Raw genomic sequence first — 21,319 nt, 5'->3', positions numbered from 1 at the left:
ATTGTTTTATAGCCTATGAAGTGTTCTTTTTAGGATTTTACTCAGCTAGGCCAGAGTTATGGCCAACTAAGTGAAAAATACACATAAGGTTCTTAAAAGTTTGTGTTGCAAACATCTTAAAAATTGTTTAACCTGAGTCATTAAACCAATTACAGTGGCAGGAGTGGGGGCACCTGTGTCCCATGGACACACATCTAGTTTTTACCATGCCGTTTCTATTTTTTAAAAACATCATTTCTTAACTTGATTTCTGGTTTTATGAGAGGAAAGATACATTACAGCTTCTGGTCTTCAATGTGTGTAAAGGAGATAGTATTGATTCTTGGAAAGGAAATGTGGAATATATCAAAGATGTGATTTTATGTATATTTAATTGATTGATTGTGCAGTTGAGGCATACAAAAACTGGCCAAAATCGTTTCATAGAATGCAATAGTTCCAGACTAAATCAATCCATGTGAACATTTTGCAAATGTGAAGAATTCAATAGTATAAAATAATGTCGGCATCTTTACTCATTTTGGGAAATTATTGAAGAGACAACAATAAACATTGCAGAAAATTACTTCATTAAATTATACTTTTCTCTGCAGAAAGGAACTAGAATAGAATGTTAAATGTTCAAAATATGCAGAATAAAAAAATGGTGTGCTGAAAGAAAATATATTTCTATAGATACAAGAGTTGCAGTTTCAGAGAAAGCCATATCAACTGTGGGGAATCACATGATCAAAATAATCTCTAAACAAAAGTTATATTTTGAAGAACATGAATAAATTTCCTACCAGGATAATATATAAAATTTAAACATAGCGTAACACATGACTAATGAAAGTTGTTAAATTATTATGTAGTTGACAATAATGATAGATATCCTGTAATTACAAACACTAAGGAAAATAAGAAGTCTCAGTAGTCTCAGTTTCTTGAAGTGTTCCAGATAATCAGGAAGTGATTGAAATCTGTGTAGTTTTAGGAGACATCTATGTTGCAATATGATAGGCTATATTTTAGATTGACAGCAAATGTTGCTTCTGTTTTATCCCATATCATTATGTCTCCCACCACACAGTGGTGTGGGAGACATATTGATTTACTTCAGTCTGTGTGTGTATGTGTGTGTGTCTCTGTGTTTGTGTGTGTGTCTGTCACAAAGCTTGTTCGCACTCTAAGTCGAACATTTCTCATCCGATTTTCACCAAACTTAAACAAAATGTGTTTGACCATAAGACCTCGGCCAAGATTGATAACTAGCCAAATCGGACCAGGCGTCTTGGAGTTATGGCCCTTGAATTACCAAAAATTCGCCTTTTTACTCTTGTCCGCACTCTAATTCAAACATTTCTCATCCGATTTTCACAAAACTTGAACAAAATGTGTTTGACTATAAGACCTCGGCCAAGTTCGATAACTAGACAAATTGGTCCAGGCATTTTGGAGTTACAGCCCTTGAATTATCGAAAAATCGGCCTTTTTACTCTTGTCCGCACTCTTAAGTCGAACATTTTTCATCTGATCTTCACCAAACTTGAACAAAATGTGTTTGACCATGAGACCTCAGCCAGGTTTGATAACTAGCCAAATCAGTTTAGGCATTTTGGAGTTATGGCCCTTGAATTACCGAAAAATCTGCCTTTTTACAATTGTCCGCTCCCTAAATCGAACATTTCTCGTCCGATCTTCACCAAACTTGAACAAAATGTGTTTGGCCATAAGACCTTAGCCAAGTTCGATAGCTAGCCAAATCCGCCCAGGCACTTTTGATTTATGGCCCTTGAATTACTGATTGGATCCACTCATCCAGACCATCTAATTGGATCAACTTGTCTAAACCATCTAGAGAAAGTAGACATTTTTAGCTCATCTGATTTTTTGAAAAAAAATGATGAGTTATTGTCATCACTTGAGCGGTTGTCGGCGTCGGCGTCGGCGTCGGCGTTGCCTGGTTAAGTTTTATGTTTAGGTCAGCTTTTCTCCTAAACTATCAAAGCTATTGCTTTGAAACTTGGAATACTTGTTCACCATCATAAGCTGACCCTGTATAGCAAGAAACATAACTCCATCTTGATTTTTGCAAGATTTATGGCCCCTTTTGTACTTAGAAAATATCAGATTTCTTGGTTAAGTTTTATGTTTAGGTCAACTTTTCTCCTAAACTATCAAAGCTATTGCTTTGAAACTTGGAATACTTGTTCACCATCATAAGCAGACCCTGTACATCAAGAAACATAACTCATCTTGCTTTTTGCAAGAATTATTGCCCCTTTTGGACTTAGAAAATCAGTTTTCTTGGTTAAGTTTTATGTTTAGGTCAGCTTTTCTCCTAAACTGTCAAAGCTATTGCTTTAAAACTTGCAACACTTGTTCACCATCATAAGTTGACCCTGTACAGCAAGAAACATAACTCCATCCTGCTTTTTACAAGATTTATGGCCCCTTTTGGACTTAGAAAATATCAGATTTCTAGGTTAAGTTTTATGTTTAGGTCAACTTTTTCTCTTAAACTATCAAAGCTATTGCTTTGAAACTTGCAACACTTGTTCACCATCATAAGCTGACCCTGTACAGCAAGCAACATAACTCCATCCTGCTTTTTGCAATAATTATTGCCCCTTTTGGACTTAGAAAATCATTTTCTTGGTTGAGTATTATGTTTAAGTCAACTTTTCTCATAAACTATCAAAGCTATTGCTTTAAAACTTGCAACAGTTTTTCACCATCATAAGTGGACACTGAACATCAAGAAACATAACTCTATCCTGCTTTTTGCAAGAATGATGGCCCTTTTTAGACTTAGAAAATCATGGGTAGGACAATATTTCTATTACACAAAAAAAAATCAGATGAGCGTCAGCACCCGCAAGGCGGTGCTCTTGTTTATAGGGGCTGTTGTGGGAGACATGCGCTTTTCTCAAAAGCATCTCTAGTTCATAAATTTATTTTGGTTTAGAGATTATTTTGATCATGTTATTCTCCACAGTGAAATCTCCAGCCTCCAATTATAATGATGAAATGGGAGTTTTGATTCTTCACTGCTTCATTCAGTACTAGGCACCAGAAAAAGAGCTTTAACCTTTAGCCTGCTGGCGGCAAGTGGTTCTGCCTTTGTGACCAGTGCAGACCAAGATCAGCCTGCACATCCGTGCAGTCTGATCATGGTTTGCACTGTTCGCTATTCAGTTAGTAAATTTTCAGTGAACACCCCCTTGAATGATAAGTGGTACTGCCCAAATTGAAAGATGGACCAGTCCATTTTAGAAATTTAGCGTGCTAAGGGTTAATATCTGTTTTTAGGGTCCTTTCTTGCTAAAACTTAAAAATATGTTAGATAAGAACATGTAAAAAGTGAATATTTAAATCACTGATTTCAGAACATGAATATTATTTATTTATCATTTCTAAGGCAAATGGATCTACCACTTGATGCATTTTCTACATCAACAGTTAAAAACTATTTACATAATATTCCTGTGGTTTTGACGAAAAGGGACATTGAACTGTGATCCATATGAAGGAGCTTTTTAATTTGAGATCAGTAGGTCAAAGGTCAAGGTCACAATGACCTGCAACAGTTAAACAGTTTCCAGACAATAAATTTAGAACACTTAGGCCTAGGATCACAAAACTTGGTAGGGAGATTGATCATGACCAGCAGATGGCCCCTGTTGATTTTGAGTTGAATTGGTCAAAGGTCAAGGTCACAGTGACCCAGACCAATTAAACTGTTTCCGGATGATAACTCGAGAATGCTTGGGCCTAGGATCATGAAAGTTGATAGGGAGGTTGACCATGACCAGCAGGTGACCTCTATTGATTTTGAGGTCAGTAGGTCAAAGGTCAAGGTCACAGTGACCAGGAACAATTGAACCATTTTCGGACAATAACTTGAGAATGCTTGGGCCTAGGATCACAAAACTTGATAGGGAGGATGATCATGACCAGCAGATGACTCCTATCGATTTGGAGGTCAGTAGGTCAGAGAACAAGGTCACAGTGACCTGGAACAGTTAAACCATTTCCGGACGATAACTAGAGAACGCTTGGGCTTAGGATCATGAAAATGTTTTCAAAATGTGACTGTATGTTATTGGCTTCTAATGTCTGAACCGTGAGTTGCCAGCGATACTCCCCTGGCCACTTTAAAGCCCCCGATACGACTGCTATTTTTAGCTCACCTGAGCATGAAGTGCTCAAAGGTGAGCTTTTGTGATCACCCTGTGTCCGTCGTCGTCCGTCCGTCGTCGTCAACAATTTGACTGTTAACACTCTAGAGGTCACAATTTTAGCCCAATCTTAATGAAACTTGGTCACAATGTTACTCTCAATAAAATCTTGGATGTGTTCAATACCGGGTCATCTATGGTCAAAAACTAGGTCACCAGGTCCAGTCAAAGGAAAAGCTTGTTAACACTCTAGAGGTCACAATTTTGGCCCAATCTTAATGAAACTTAATCAGAATGTTACCTTCAGTAAAATCTTTGAAGATTTCGATATTGGGTCATCTGGGTTCAAAAACTAGGTCACCAGGTCAAATCAAAGGAAAAGCTTGTTAACACTCTAGAGGTCACAATTTTGGCCCAATCTTAATGAAATTTGGACAGAAAGTTACCCTCAATAAAATCTTGGACAATTTTGATATTGGGTCATCTATCTTAATGAAACTTGGTCAGAATGTTAATATTGATGATCTGTAGGTCATGTTTAAATCTGGGTCAGGTGGGATAAAAAAACTAGGTCACTAGGTCAAATCAAAGGAAAAGCTTGTTAACACTCTAGAGGCCACATTTATGATTGTATCTTCATGAAACTTGGTCAGAATGTTAATCTTGATGATCTTTAGGTCAGCTTCGAATCTTGGTCATGTGGGATCAAAAACTAGGTCACTGGGTCAAATCAAAGGAAAAGCTTGTTAACGCTCTAGAGGCCACATTTGTGACTGTATCTTCATGAAATTTAGTCAGAATGTTAATCTTGATGATCTTTAGGTCAAGTTTGAATCTGGGTCTTGTGGGGTCAAAAACTAGGTCACCGGATCAAATCAAAGGAAAAACTAGTTAACACTTTAGAGGCCACATTTAAGACCATATCTTAATGAAACTTGGTCAGAATGTTAATCTTGATGATCTTTAGGTCAGTAGGTCAGGTGAGCGATACAGGGCCTTCATGGCCCTCTTGTTTCAAGGCACTGCCCATTAAACCTTGTGCAGCATTGTTTTTGTCTCTTTCCTTGATCTTTGAATCAAAATATCAAATCTTATCACATCTTCATTCAGCACTGATTTTCAGACGATTACCACTAAGCGAGTAAATGTTATAATTTACAGTTACGATTTGATGTTAATGGCCTAATGCTTAAATTTCACTTGAATAATTCACCTGATTTAAGAAAACGCAGTTGAAAAGTAAGTGGCAAGTAATGTTTTAGTGAACGCAGTCTAGGGAAAGACACAAAATTGTGCCGCATTGCCTAATGATGGGCACTAGCATTTAATTATCATTTGTCAAAAGAATATAAGTTTGACATATTATCTAAAAATTCTCTTATGTACATTATATGACACTTTTATTGACTTTAGGACACCTGAGCACAAAGTGCACAAAATTAGCTATTGTGATCATTCTGTGTCTGTCCTTGCGTGTCATCAACAGTTTGACAGTTAACACCCTAGAGGTCAGAATTTTAGCCCAATCTTAATGAATCTTGGTCATGATATTACTCTCAATAAATTCTGGGAAGAATGCATTATTGGTTCATCTGGAATAAAATCTAGATCACTCACCTCAGTTAAACATAGAGGCCACATTTTCTGCATCATCTTTATCAGTCATGAGCTGGAATTCAAGGAAAATTCATTGGAAGCTTCATTCTTAAGCGGAGATGCACATATTATCTTCAAATTCCTGTTCCATGATTATTTTGCTGAGTTATTTCCCATTGATTATTCAACATTAGTATACTGTAGTACCATTTCTTGTGCGGTGTATTCATCAGCAGCCACTGGCTATAATTCAATGAAACCTTAGTGGATGCTTCACTCTCAAGAAGGCTATGTGTACATTATCTTGATGTTCTGGTTCCATGAGTTTTCACTGAGTTATTGCCCTTTGATTGTTAAACATTAGTAAACTATAACCCCATTTCTTGTATGGAGTATTCATTACTATTTTTAGATCAACTATACGAAATATGTGGAGAGCTATCCTACTCACCCCAGCGTCGGCATCAGCATCTTTCCGCGTCCCCACCTTGGTTAAAGTTTTTTTTACACTTTCTCTTTTTATGCCCCCACTCTGGGGGTGGGGGGAGCATATAGATTTGCCTTTGTCCGTCCGTCCTTCCGAGAATGTTGTGTCGCGCCTAGCTCCAAAAGTATTTGACGTAAAGTCACAAAACTTTACAGGAATGTTGGTCAGCATGTGTAGTTGTGCACCTGGGGTTTCGCGTCCGGATTCATTCAGTCGTGTAGGGGTTATGGCCCCTGACATTGTAAAAATTGGTCATTTTAGTGTTGTGTCGCGCCTAGCTCCAAAAGTATTTGAAGTAGAGTCACAAAACTTTACAGGAGTGTTGGTCAGGATGTGCAGTTGTGCACCTTGGGTTTCGCGTCCGGATTCATTCAGTCATGTAGGAGGTATGGCCCCTGACTTAGTTAAAAATTGGTCATTTTAATGTTGTGTCGTGCGTAGCTCCAAAAGTATTTGACCTAGAGTCACCAAAGTTTACAGGAATGTTGGTCAGCATGTGCAGTTGTGCACCAGGGGTTTCGCATCTGGATTCATTCAGTATTGTAGGAGTTATGGCCTCTGACCTAGGAAAAAATTTGTGTCCTTTGTCATGTAGTGGGGGCATCTGTGTCCCATGGACACATTTCTAGTTTTCCTTATCTCTGTAATTACTTGATGGATTTGCTTTAAACTTAAAATAGTTATTCCTCATCATCACCCACATCATATGGCACAAGGGCCATAACTCTCACACCAATATTTCATGAATTATCCCCCCTTTTTACTTAGAATTTCAGGTTAAAGTTTTGATGCACTTTCACTCAATCTCAGTTATTCCTAAATGGATTTGACTCAAACTGAAAGTAGTTGTTCCACATCATCTCACATATCATATGACACAAGGCCCATAATTCTGGTACCAATATTTAATGAATTATCCCCCCTTTTACATAGAATTTCAGGTAAAAGTTTTGACGCACTTTCACTTTATCTCCGTTTAATACTACTATATGGTTTTGATTCAGACTTAAAATATTTGTTAAACATTAGGGCTGTAACAAATACACTAAAGGGCGAATATGATACGTATCATGAATACAGTGTGACGAATACGAGTATTTATTCATGAATATGAATTCTATACTAAAAGTAGGTCACTGAACATTATGTAGCTTTTGCCAACAATAGATTACAGTCTGCTGACAAGATCATAGTACATACTTGGTACTCAAAACACTGTGATTGTGAACTAATACTGTTCAAAAATAAAAAAAAACATTCACACAGAGTCAGCATGTAAGCTTAAAGAGCTTTAGATTCAAATGACTTAAACTGTTTGGCAAAAAAAAAAAAATGACTAGAGACAACCAAAAACTGACGATGTGTATTTGGAAGAGGGATCCCCTATTTCAACGGTTTACTTGTTGCTCAACATGTCGTTTAAATTATGTGGACCGTTTTTGGATGTTGTAAAATGGGAATTCCCACATGTTGAAATCAAGTATTTTAAAATTGTATAAAATTATGAATTCAATCTCTTTTCAAACCCATAAAATTATCAAAAGCATTTTATTAATGGTAAACCAACATCAAATATAGGCTCTATGAGACTTGTCAAATCATTGTCGTGAAAATATTTGTGTACTGTTGTGGGCGGGGTAATACAAAAAAAACAAATAATTAATGCGAAATGTGCTATGAAACGGTAGCATTTTCGGTACCTTTCTTGTGTTTTACTAATAGGTCCGATCAATCACTGGAGAATCATTTGACCTAGAACCTTCAAACTTCATAGGGTGGCAGAACTTATGGAGTAGTCGAACCCTATAGCTTTTGGGTTCGCTCCATGAAAGGTCAAGGTCACATGGAAAACCATTTCCGATCAATAACTTGAGAACCACTTGACCCATAATGTTGAAACATCATAGGATGATTGGTCATGCAGAGTAGATGACCCCTATTGATTTTGGGGTCACTCTATTAAAGGTCAAGGTCACAGGGGCCTGAACATGGAAAACCATTTCCGATCAATAACTTGAGAACCACTTGACCCAGAATGTTGAAACTTCATAGGATGATTGATCATGCAGAGTAGATGACCCCAATTGATTTTGGGATCACTCTATTTAAGGTCAAGGTCACAGGGGCCTGAACATGGAAAACCATTTCCAGTCAGTAACTTGAGAACCACATGTCCCAGAATGTTGTAACTTCATAAGATGATTTGACATGCAGAGTAGATTACTCCTATTGATTTTGGGGTCATTCTATTAAAGGTCAAGGTCGCAGTGGACAGAACATGGAAATCCATTTCCGGTCAATAACTTGAGAATCATTTGACCTAGAACCTTCAAACTTCATAGGGTGATAGGACTTACAGAGTAGATGACCCCTATTGTTTTTGGGGTCACTCCATCAAAGGTCAAGGTCACAGGGGGCTGAACATAGAAAACTCTTTCCAATCAATAACTCGAGAACCACTTGACCCAGAATATTGAAACTTGATAGGATGATTGGACATGCAGAGAAAATGACCCCTACTGATTTTGGGGTCACTCGATCAAAGATCAAGGTCACAGGGACCTGAACATGGAAAAACATTTCCAATTCATAACTTGAGAACCACTAAGCCCAGAATGTTGAAACTTAGTGGAATGATTGGACATGCCTAGTAGATGATCCCTATTGCAGCCAACCATCAGTGTTGCTTTGACTTTTGCTCCTGTCCCCTATTGACTTCTTGCCTATATGACTATGCATTGGGGGAGACATGCACTTTTATACAAAAGCATCTTCTAGTTATGAAATGGATTTGATTCAAACTTGAAGTAGTTGTTCCACATCATCACCCACATCATATGACACAAGGTGCATAACTCTTGCTCCAATATTTTATGAATTATGCCCCCTTTTTGCTTAGAATCATACTTATAAAGTGTTTTGATACACTTTATCTTTACCTATCTTATTACTTAATATTTTTGACACAGACTCAAGCTATTGTGCAATATCTTTATCCACCATTGGAGTCATTAAACACTCCAATGACAGCTCCAGTTTCCTCAGATGTGCCCAGTTTCACTATCCCGCATCGAAATAGTCAAGCGCGCTGTCTCCTGTTCACCGAGTTATTGCCCTTTGATTGTTCAACATTGATTAAACTATAACACCATTTCTTTCCTTGAGTATATCTCAGAAACTCTTGGCTGATGTACAGACAAACATCATAGGAAGCTTCACTCCCAAGAGGAGTTGTGAGTGCTTTTTATACGCCAGTTTAAAAAACAGGACATATTATGGGAACGCCCCTGGCGGGCGGATGGACGGGCAGGTGGATGGGGTGGGGGGGGGGGGGGGGGGGGGCGTCCACAGACTTTGTCCGGGGCATATCTTCTTCATGCATGGAGGGATTTTGATGAAACTTGGCAGATTTGTTCACCATCATGAGACAGAGTGTAATGCACAAGAACCAGGTCCCTAGGTCTAAGGTCAAGGTCACACTTAGAGGTCGAAGGTCAAATTCAAGAATGACTTGTTCCGGAGCATATCTTCTTCATGCATGGAGGGATTTTGATGTAACTTGATGCAATTGTTCACCATCATGAGATGGATTGTCATGCACAAGAACCTGGTCCTAGGTCTAAGGTCAAAGTCAAACTTGGAAGTCAAAGGATACAAGAATGAAAACTTTGTCCAGAGCATTTCTTCTTCATGCATGGAGGGATTTTGATATAACTTGGCACAAATGTTCACCACCATGAGACAGAGTGTCATGAACAAGAACCAGGTCCCTAGGTCTAAGGTCAAGGTCACACTTAGAGGCCAAAGGTCAGATGCAAGAATGACTTTGTCCGGAGCATTTCTTCTTCATGCATGAAGGGATTTTGATGTAACTTGGCACAATTGTACACCATCATGAGACGGAGTGTCATGCGCAGAATTTCTTCCCATTGTTGTTACTATAAATGGCTTATATTGTAACTTTTTCATTACTAGTCATAGGGAAAAATCGAGACAACTTTTCTGTAGTACAACATGCATGTTTCATCCAATATTGAGGTGTATTTTGACCTATCTCGACCTGGTAAGGATTTTTGTGTGGACTTCCCTTAGTTGTTACTATAAATAACTTATATTGTAACTTTTTTATAATTGACCATAGGGAAAAACCAAGACCACTTTTCTGTGGTACAACATAGATGTTACTTTTAAATTTAAGATGTATTTTAATTTAATTTATTTTTTTTTGATTTAACGTCACACCGACACATGATAGGTCATATGGCGACTTGCCAGCTTTAATGGTGGAGGAAGACCCCAGGTGCCCCTCCGTGCATTATTTCATCTCGAGCGGGCACCTGGGTAGAACCACCGGGATGTATTTTAAGGTATCTACCTTTGTGTTAGTGTAAAGAAATTTGCTATGACGGGCATATATTGTGACATTCTGGCACTCTTGTTCTCAATAACTACATGCTTGAGTTCAAAGAAAACTCCTTTGGAAGAGTCCCTTTTGAGATGAGGTATGTGCCCAGATGATGTATTCCACTTTTGTGCTTTTCATATGCAATAATCATACTACCATTGTTTTATAGATATTTTCTTATTTACTTGTTTTACACATTCAAAATTGTTACTGTAATTATCATGTTTGCAGATACTACACATGCACCTTTCCCAGATAGAGAAACTACCTATCACAACGGGTGGATCACCACTACAGCTGCATTGTAAAAACTTCATGTGTATAACATTTGTTATTCCAAAGGAAAGAGACTGCCATGATATATATACTTCATTGTTAGAGTTGTCCAAACCAGGTATGAAAACTTAAAATGTTGCTCTAGTACCTGCTTAGTTTGCTTTGTTATACCCCCACCAAACATGTTACGGGGGTGTGGGGGGGGGCCTATATAGGAGTCGGTTTTGTTGCGTCCCATCCCGTCGCGTCGCGTCATGTCCCGTCGTGAAATCTATTATCTCAGTTATTACCGAATGGATTTGATTCAGACTTAAAATAGATGTTCCATCTTATCACCCACATCATGTGACACAAGGTGCATTACTCTTGACACTAATTTCTCATGAATTATGTCCCCTTTTACTTAGAATTTAAGGTTAATTTTGATGTATTTTCTCTATATCTCAGTTATTACTAAATGGATTTGATTCAAACTTAAAATAGATGTTCCACCTCATCACCCACATCATGTGACACAAGGTGCATAACTCTGACACCAATTTTTCATGAATTATGTCCCCTTTTACTTAGAATTTAAGGTTAATTTTGATGTATTTTCACTACATCTCAGTTATTACTAAATGGATTTGAATCAAACTTAAAATAGATGTTCCACCTCATCACCAACATCATGTGACACAAGATGCATAACTCTGACACCAATTTGTCATGAATTATGCCCCCTTTGACTTAGAATTTAAAGTTAATTTTGATGCATTTTCACTATATATCATTCTGATTGGCTTAGATCCAAAGGGAAGTAACCTTTTTAGCTCACCTGAGCCAAAGGCTCATGGTGAGCTTTTGTGACCGCTCAATGTCCGTCGTCCGTCGTGCGTCGTCTGTCCGTCAACAATTTGTAAAAAAATCTTCTTATTGAAAACCACTGGGCAGAATTACATCAAACTTCACAGGAATGATCCTTGGGTGGTCCCCTTTCAAAATTGTTCAAAGAATTGAATTCCATGCAGAACTCTGCAGAAAAACTTTAAAAATCTTCTTGTCCAAAACCACAGGGCCTAGGGCTTTGGTATCTGGTGTGTAGCATCATCTAGTGGTCCTCTACTAAATTGTTCAAATTATCCCCCTAGGGTCAAATATGGCCCCGCCCCGGGGGTCACATGGTTTATATAGACTTATATAGGGAAAACTTTGAAAATCTTCTTGTACAAAACCACATGGCCTAGGGCTTTGATATTTAGTTTGTAGCATCATCTAGTGGTCCTTTACCAAGATTGTTCAAATTATCCCCCTAGGATCAAATGTGGTCCCGCCCGCAAGTTTCACATAGACTTATATAGGAAAAAAAGTTTTAAAATCTTCTTGTCTGAAACCACAACACTTAGACCTTTGATATTTGGTTTGTAGCATTGTCTTATGGTCCTCAACCAAAATTGTTCAAATTGTACCCCTTGGGTGAAAAGAGGCCCTGCACTGGGGTCCCAAGTTTTATATAGACTTATATAGGAAAAAGCTTTAAAAATCTTCTTGTCTGACCTAGGCTTTTGATATTTGGTATGGTGCATTGTCTAGTAGTCCTCTGCCAAAATTGTTCAAATTATGCCCCTGGGGTTAAAAAAGGCCCCGCCCTGGGGTCACTTAGTTATTGTGTGAGTTATATAGGAAAAATACATAAAAAATCATCCAATCCTATTTCCAAGACTGTTTAATTATAATTACCTGTTGACCCCAAGTAATATGGTGTCACTTGACTGTGACCTTGACCAACTGACCTACTTTCTTGTTTTTTAACATACAGCCTTGAAATTTTGATGACATACACAGTTTGCACACAAATCGTGAAACTGAATTTCTTTGACCATGAATGTGTCCTACTGACTTTCTTAATATTTTATCATCTGTTTGACACTTGAAACATGTAGCTCATATTACTCAGGTGAGCGATCCAGGGTCATCATGACTCTCTTGTTGACACTTTTGTACTGAGTTACTTCCCCTTAAATTCCAAGAATCAGTCTATTTTTAGAAATTCTATGTTTAGGTTTTCAATATTTTAGGTATTTTTCTAACTTTTTTATTATTAGTCCTATGTAAAAAGTAAATACATTTTTCTGTGTTGACATGTGTCGGTAAGACACTTTTATGTATTCACTTTTAGTGTACCTCTAATATTAGAGATTTTTATATTTACCTCATCCCTCATCCTGGGCACATAAATTATTATACTAGATGAAGTACACCAAAGACGAGTAAAAAAAATTTTTTAAGTATTAAATATTTTTTACGTTTTTTATATTATTCTTAGTATTTTAAAATTTCTTATGGTTGCCATTCTTCTGTGACAAGACCGTATTGTGGGGGTATAAGTCACTCCTGTGACAGTTCTAGTTTGTTTTGAGTTTAGTGCTGTTTTTCTATACCCCCCTGATACTAGTATCTGGGACTGTACTTGATTCCTGTCCGTATGTCTGTTCATCCGTCGGTCTGTTGGACGGAATTTGTCTGCACTATTTCTCAGCAATTATTTGCCAGATTATCATCAAACCTTGTAATAATTATCAGTACCAGGCCTAGTTATGCATGTGCGAAGTGGGTTCCATTCGGATGACTTTTCAGGAAGTTATGGCCCTTTATTAATTTTTTCTTTATAATAATATGTATTTGGAAAAAATATGCCGCGCTATTTCTCTGTACTTATATGCCAGACTTTTATCAAACCTTTTAATTGTCATTGGTACCAAGTCAAGTTGTGCATGTGCAAAGCACATTCATTTTTAATGATTTTCAGGTAGTTACGGCCCTTTATTAATTTTTATGCCCCTGCCATAAAATGGGGGTGGGGGGGGGGGTCATATAGTGTTACCCCTTCGTCTGTTTGTTTGTGTGTTCAGGAAAGGGTGATGTTCGCGTCCGGTCCATAACTTTGACATGCATGGTCCGATTTCAAAATAATTTGACACAAATAATAAGCATGGATAGACGATGTGTCACGTACAAAAACCAGGTCCCTAGGTCTAAAGTCAAAGTCACACTTAGGCCAAAGGTCACGTACAAGAATGACTTTGTCTTGAGCATTTCTTCTTCATGCATGGAGGGATTTTGATGTAAGTTGCCTCAGTTGTATACTCTCCTGAGACAGAATGTCATGTGCAAGAACCAGGTCCCTAGTTTAGAATTACTTCCCTTTGTTGTTATTATAAATAGCTTATATTGTAACTCTTTTATTACTAGTCGTAGGGAAAAAACGACCACTTTTACAACATGCATGTTACATCAAATTTTGAGAAGTATTTTAACCTATCTCTACCTGGTAAGGATTTTTGTGTGGACTTAGGATTTTTTTTTTAAGATTAACTTCCCTTAGTTGTTACTGTAAATAACTTATGCCTGTGACCTTTCTCATGTTGAGGGGGCATCCGTGTCTGTGACACATTTCTAGTTTCTTCATATGTATATGGAAAAAAAATGTCCGCGCTATTTCTCAGTCATTGTATGCCTGACTTTTATCAAACCTTGTTATTGTTATCATCAGTACCAAAAGTAGTTGTGCAGGTGCAAAGCATGTTCCGATTGAATGACTTTTCACTAAGCTATGGCCCTTTATTTGTTTCAGATATGAACCGAGTTACATTGCAAATAACTTCAATAATTTTCTAACATATTTCATATGCTGTTAAGTATAACTTGTTGATGACCCTTAGTGATTACATCGTCCCTTTACCATGACCTTGACCTACTGACCTACTTTTTTTTTAAGATATTGCCGTAAAATTTGGACTACTTGTACAGTTTTGAACACACATCTCAAAACTGACTTTCATTGACCTTGACTTTGACCTGTTGACCTACTCTTCTTCTTTTTAAGCTACAGCAATGAAATTTGGAGATTTTATACAGTTTTGCACAACATTTTTTGTGCATCTTTGTACATTATTCTCCCTGTACAATATACAAATGCAATGTCTTATCATATTTTCAATACGCCTGTTCATCTGACAATAAGTTGCTGTCTGGGGGTATTCATCACCATTAGGGATAGGTCTTTTTTTAGCTCATCTGATTTTTTGAAAAAAAAAGATGAGTTATTGTCATCACTTGAGCGGTTGTCGGTGTCGGCGTCGGTGTCGGCGTCGGCGTTCAACTTCAAAGCAGCCTGGTTAAGTTTTATGTTTAGGTCAGCTTTTCTCCTAAACTATCAAAGCTATTGCTTTGAAACTTGGAATACTTGTTCACCAGCATAAGCTGACCCTGTATAGCAAGAAACATAACTCCATCTTGCTTTTTGCAAGATTTATGGCCCCTTTTGTACTTAGAAAATATCAGATTTCTTGGTTAAGTTTTATGTTTAGGTCAACTTTTCTCCTAAACTATCAAAGCTATTGCTTTGAAACTTGGAATACTTGTTTACCATCATAAGCAGACCATGTACATCAAGAAACATAACTCCATCTTGCTTTTTGCAAGAATTATTGCCCCTTTTGGACTTAGAAAATCAGTTTTCTTGGTTAAGTTTTATGTTTAGGTCAGCTTTTATCCTAAACTATCAAAGCTTTTGCTTTAAAACTTGCAACAGTTTTTCACCATCATAAGCTGACCCTGTACATCAAGAAACATAACTCCATCCTGCTTTTTGCAAGAATTATGGCCCCTTTTGGACTTAGAAAATATCAGATTTCTTGGTTAAGTTTTATGTTTAGGTGAACTTTTTCTCTTAAACTATCAAAGCTATTGCTTTGAAACTTGCAACACTTGTTCACCATCATAAGCTGACCCTGTACAGCAAGCAACATAACTCCATCCTGCTTTTTGCAATAATTATTGCCCCTTTTGGACTTAGAAAATCATTTTCTTGGTTGAGTATTATGTTTAAGTATACTTTTCTCATAAACTATCAAAGCTATTGCTTTAAAACTTGCAACAGTTTTTCACCATCATAAGTGGACACTGTACATCAAGAAACATAACTCTATCCTGCTTTTTGCAAGAATGATGGCCCTTTTTAGACTTAGAAAATCATGGGTAGGACAATATTTCTATTATACAAAAAAAATCAGATGAGCGTCAGCACCCGCAAGGCGGTGCTCTTGTTATAGTATATCAGTTATGTAACAGCAGATAGTTAACCTAACCAGTGTTCCTGGATTCTGTACCAGTACTAACCAGTGTTCCTGGATTCTGTACCAGTACTAACCAGTGTTCCTGGATTCTGTACCAGTACTAACCAGTGTTCCTGGATTCTGTACCAGTACTAACCAGTGTTCCTGGATTCTGTACCAATACTAACCAGTGTTTCTGGATTCTGTACCAGTACTAACCAGTGTTCCTGGATTCTGTACCAGTACTAACCAGTGTTCCTGGATTCTGTACTAACCAGTGTTCCTGCATTCTGTACCAGTACTAACCAGTGTTTCTGGATTCTGTACCAGTACTTACCAGTGTTCCTGGATTCTGTACCAGTACTTACCAGTGTTCCTGGATTCTGTACCAGTACTAACCAGTGTTCCTGGATTCTGTATCAGTACTAACCAGTGTTCCTGGCTTCTGTACCAATACTAACCAGTGTTCCTGGATTCTGTACCAGTACTAAGCAGTGTTCCTGGATTCTGTACCAATACTAACCAGTGTTTCTGGATTCTGTACCAATACTAACCAGTGTTCCTGGATTCTGTACCAGTACTAACCAGTGTTCCTGGATTCTGTACCAATACTAACCAGTGTTCCTGGATTCTGTACCAGTACTAACCAGTGTTCCTGGATTCTGTACCAGTACTAATCTGTTCTGTGCATCTCCACATGATTAAAGAGGTTGAGGACAAAATGACTGAAACTCTGACACACTGACTATAATCAGATCATCATGGAGAATATATGCCTGACTGGGGATCATACTCACAATCCTGTGATCGGGAGATCTGCATATTCCTTATTGAGCTGAGCGGGCAGGCTAACTGCTTAGATTGCAGTTTAGACTATTTAGGGGGTGCCAGGGCTAAAATAAAAAAAAAAATAATTAACTTCTTTTATTACATCACTCCATATAAGGCTGGTTTTTGCTTTTGGACAGTCTATATAGTTCAGTGCAGGTTTGCCGGGCTCACGTCAACAGGCGTGAAAAAATCTTTGACGTTTAATTCTAATGTCATATAATAAAACACTTACTGACAGACAAGAGATTCAGTATACTCATGATCCACTTTATGAATCTTCATGAAACTAAAAATTGCAGCATCCTTGTATGGACCTCTCTCAAGTTTGTACAAAGTTTTGTTCCGTTTGTTCCGTTTGGCTGGTTCAAACTGTCTTAACAGAAAGGCTCTTTAGGTGACCCTCTGCCAGTTTTCTTCAGACCATTCTGTTTTTCTTGTGTTAAAAACATGGCCACCAGGGGATGGGCCTAGTAATATAGAATACTCTGAAAATACTTACCTGATTTCAAAATAGTACCAGTTTTCCTTATGTAACTCAAATTCCTTCAAGTTATTATGATTTGTCTGAAAAACATGGCTGACACTGGCTGAACTAATTTTCTGTATAAGGCAATAGGGAAAACTTTGAAAATCTTTTAAGAAACCACTGGTCTGATTTTGAAATAATTTCACAGCAATGTTCCTTTGGTGACTCTCTACCAGTATTATTCAATCCAGCTTTAGTAAAATTGTACAATTAAGACAGTGGTGCATAAAATAGACTTTGTAATTTCTTTCTGGGGTAAAAAATATTCTACTAAGGGACTGATCTCTATACCCACAGGGATGGTTATCAAATTCATACACTCAGGTATTCCAATTAATTGTTTTAAAATTTATAGTAAGTGCCATTTTATGTTAAAAGTATATTATATTTGAAGAAAAAAGTTTTTAAAATGCAATCTTAAACTTACAAAATTCAATATTAGGATTTTAGTTTCTGGAGTTAATATTTTATTGTTTCTTACCAAGTTAATGGATCTTATATGCAGCAGAAATATGTCTGTAACAATAAACTACACATTTTCACATTTATACCATATAGTTCCTCTACACTTTCTACAATGTTGTTTCTATGAAGAGAACCATCCATAATTTACTTTTTCAAAAAAACTTTCAGGTAATTTGGAGAGTTTGTATGCTTTTTCTTACCAACAAAACTGTGATTATCAGAAGGATTATGGCTGGGACTTGTTTGACACACAGTCGGAATACATGCGCATGGGAGCACCCAATGAGTATTGGGTTTTGTCAAATATAAACAAAGAGTATGAGGTGAGTGTTTTTATATAGAAACCTTTTGGGGGAGGTGCCCTTAGATTTGCCCTTGTACATACATCAGTCCGTCTGTCAGTTGGACACGCATACAGTAGGATATTTATTTTGCTATAGGTAACAGTAATTCTATTCATTCCCTGGCAAAAACACTAAAAGATGATGATCATTTGCTGATTTGATCTGCATTTCTGGTGAATGTCCTTATTGTCCCTCACCAAAGGCAGATGGCGTTTTGGTGTTGTGCTTCCATCCGTTCATGTGTGCTTCCCTCTGTCCGAAATTGAAAATGCTTCTAATTCAAGAAGTATTTAAGCTAGAATCTCCAAAGCTAAAATTATTTTTAATAAGTACATGACCTTTGCTCACATACAGTATTATCTCTATTTACTCAGTAAAAGCAGAGTTTTTCTCCTTGATTTGGTTTAAAAAATGAAAATGGTTATAATTCAATAAGTATTTTAGCTAAAATATCACCAAACCTCACATAATTATTCATTAGCTATGTCCTTTGCTTATGTGTAGTAATATCGCAATTGAATCAGGATTTCTCCCCTTGATTTGGTCAAAAATAGGGATTTTTAACTCTTTGTAAGTAACCTAGCTATGATGGATCTTCATGAAATTTTATACAAATATAAATCACTATAGGTTGGTGGTGCACAGGCAACATTCATCACAATCACTTTGGTAAATAGAGTTATTGTCCTTCAATTGTTTTACAAATCATAAATTCCCAAATAACATGTTTAATCCATTAATGGATCTTCTTGAAACTTTATACAGATCACTAATGATTGGGCACAGTTTTTCCCTTTGATTAGGTAAAAGATAGGAACAAACAAATCATGACACAGTCCTATTGCACATAACTTGTGTATATCTGGAAATTAGTTATCTTTCAAAATACAGACGCCCTCATTCACAAAAAAATCTATTTGTAAGAGGAGATAAATTCACTGAATTTTCTCATTTGAATGAGTTTTATGTTATTAGCTTAACATTTCAAAGAAACTGTAGAGCTGTTGCGCTCGCCCCCAGCGTCGGCGTTGGCGTCAGTGTCGCCGTTGGTTAAAGTTTTTGATAAATAAGTCGAACATTTCTCATCCGATCTTCACCAAACTTGAACAAAATATGTTTGACTGTGAGACCTCGGCCAAGTTCGATAACTAGCCAAATCAGTCCAGGCATATTGGAGTTATAGCCCTTGAATTACCAAAAATCGGCCTTTTTACTCTTGTCCGCGCTCTAAGTCGAACATTTCTCATCCGATCTTCACCAAACTTGAACAAAATGTGTTTGACCATAAGACCTCAGCCAAGTTCGATAACTAGCCAAATCGGTCCAGGCATTTTGGAGTTATGGCCCTTGAATTACCGGAAAATTTGCCTTTTTACTCTTGTCCGCAGTCTAAGTCAAACATTTCTCATCCGATCTTCACCAAACTTGAACAGAATGTATTTGACCATGAGACCTCGGCCAAGTTTTATAACTAGCCAAATAGATCCAGACATTTTGGAGTTACGGCCCTTGAATTACCGAAAAATCCGCCTTTTTACTCTTGTCCGCTCTCTAAGTCGAAAATTTCTCATCCGATCTTCACCAAACTTGAACAAAATGTGTTTGGCCATAAGACCTTAGCCAAGTTTGATAACTAGCCAAATCCGCTTAGGCACTTTTGAATTATGGCCTTTGAATAACTGATTGAGTCCACTCGTCCAAGCTGTCTAACTGGGACCATTCATCTAAGCCATCTAGAGAAACTAGACATTTTTCATAGGGGGGTCCATTCATCTAAGCCATCTAGAGAAACTAGACATTTTTCATAGGGGCAGTTGTGGGAGACATGCGCTTTTCTCAAAAGCATCTCTAGTTTTCAATTGATCTTCATGAATTTTGGTCAGAATGATTGCCTTGATAAAATTTAGGTCTAGTTTGAATATGGGTCATCTGGAGTCAAAAGCTAGGTCACTAGGTCAAATTAAAGAAAAACCTTGTGTACGCAACAGGGGCTGCACTGGATATTCATAAAGTTTAGTCAGAATGATTGCCTTGATGAAATCTAGGTCAGATTAGAATATGGGTCATCTGTGATCAAAAACTAGGTCAAATCAAAGAAAAACATTGTGTATGCAATAGAGACTGTATTTTTCAATTGATCTTCATGAAATTTGGTCAGAATGATAGCCTTGATGAAATCAAGGTCATGTTTGAATATGGGTCATCTGGGGTCAAAAACTAGGTCGCTAGGACAAATCAAAGAAAAACGTTTTGTATGCGATAGAGGCTGTATTTTTCAATTGAGGTTGATGAAATTTAGTCAGAATGATTGCCTTGATGAAATCTAGGTCAAGGTCGAATGTAGGTCATCTTGGCTCAAAAACTAGGTCACTGGGTCAAATTGAAGAAAATACTTGTTTACACTTAAGAGACCACATTTTTGGTCCAATCTTAATGAAAATTGGTCAGAATATTTGTTTCCATGAAATCACTAGGTCAAACATGGTTACACTATTGGTTACACTGTTATGGTGTGTTTCTCAGGTGAGTGACCTAGGGCCATCTTGGCCCTCTTGTTTATTATTTTTATTTATCAACAAGTGCATATAGAAATTAGATTTTCATTCATTCATCCCATTTCCATTTCCATTTCATTTCATTATTTCATTCATGCATGAAAGCGTATCATAAAACATATAGGACATGCAAAACAATAATACAAAAATGGTAATAAAACAAAGCATATTCATTTTAGCACATGAAACAATTAAAAACTTTAACATTTCAAATAGTTCTTACTTCAGTAATTTTTGTTATCCTTCGTGAATGAAAATTGTCTTTTCGTCTGATTAAAATATTGAGATCACATAATTATTTTCTCAATTACGCAGAAAAGATGTAATAAGTAATAACATACTTGCTTTAATCTAAAACAAACAGTAATTGATCAATATTTGATCAGTAAAACTTTTCTTCAACCTTTCATCAATAAATTTAAATTAACCAGTTCTGACCGCCGAAGGTGTGAAAAATTTGGACACCTCTGCTTGAGTTTGCCAGAAGAAATTAATACACAGGGACCAGGTGTCATACTCAATCAATCGAGTTATTGATGCTCGACCTAGCCATGGTAATTTCACATAGAAAATAG

At 37.1% G+C, this 21,319-nt stretch overlaps 1 protein-coding gene across 3 annotated transcripts in view; it reads left to right on the top strand.

Moving 5' to 3' along the window:
* LOC123557428 (myotubularin-related protein 8-like) overlaps positions 1-21,319 on the top strand; it is a 110,968-nt gene that overhangs the window by 29,389 nt on the left and 60,260 nt on the right. For all 3 annotated transcript variants that reach the window (XM_053543767.1, XM_053543766.1, XM_053543768.1), the window contains exons 3-4: positions 10,883-11,045; positions 18,014-18,168. In XM_053543767.1, coding sequence (XP_053399742.1) covers positions 10,883-11,045; positions 18,014-18,168 — 318 coding nt within the window. The remainder of the gene's footprint in view (positions 1-10,882; positions 11,046-18,013; positions 18,169-21,319) is intronic.

The sequence above is a fragment of the Mercenaria mercenaria genome, chromosome 5 (genome assembly GCF_021730395.1).
Source record: "Mercenaria mercenaria strain notata chromosome 5, MADL_Memer_1, whole genome shotgun sequence".
Taxonomy (NCBI): Eukaryota; Metazoa; Mollusca; class Bivalvia; order Venerida; family Veneridae; genus Mercenaria; species Mercenaria mercenaria.
This window is presented reverse-complemented; position numbering and strand designations above follow the sequence as displayed.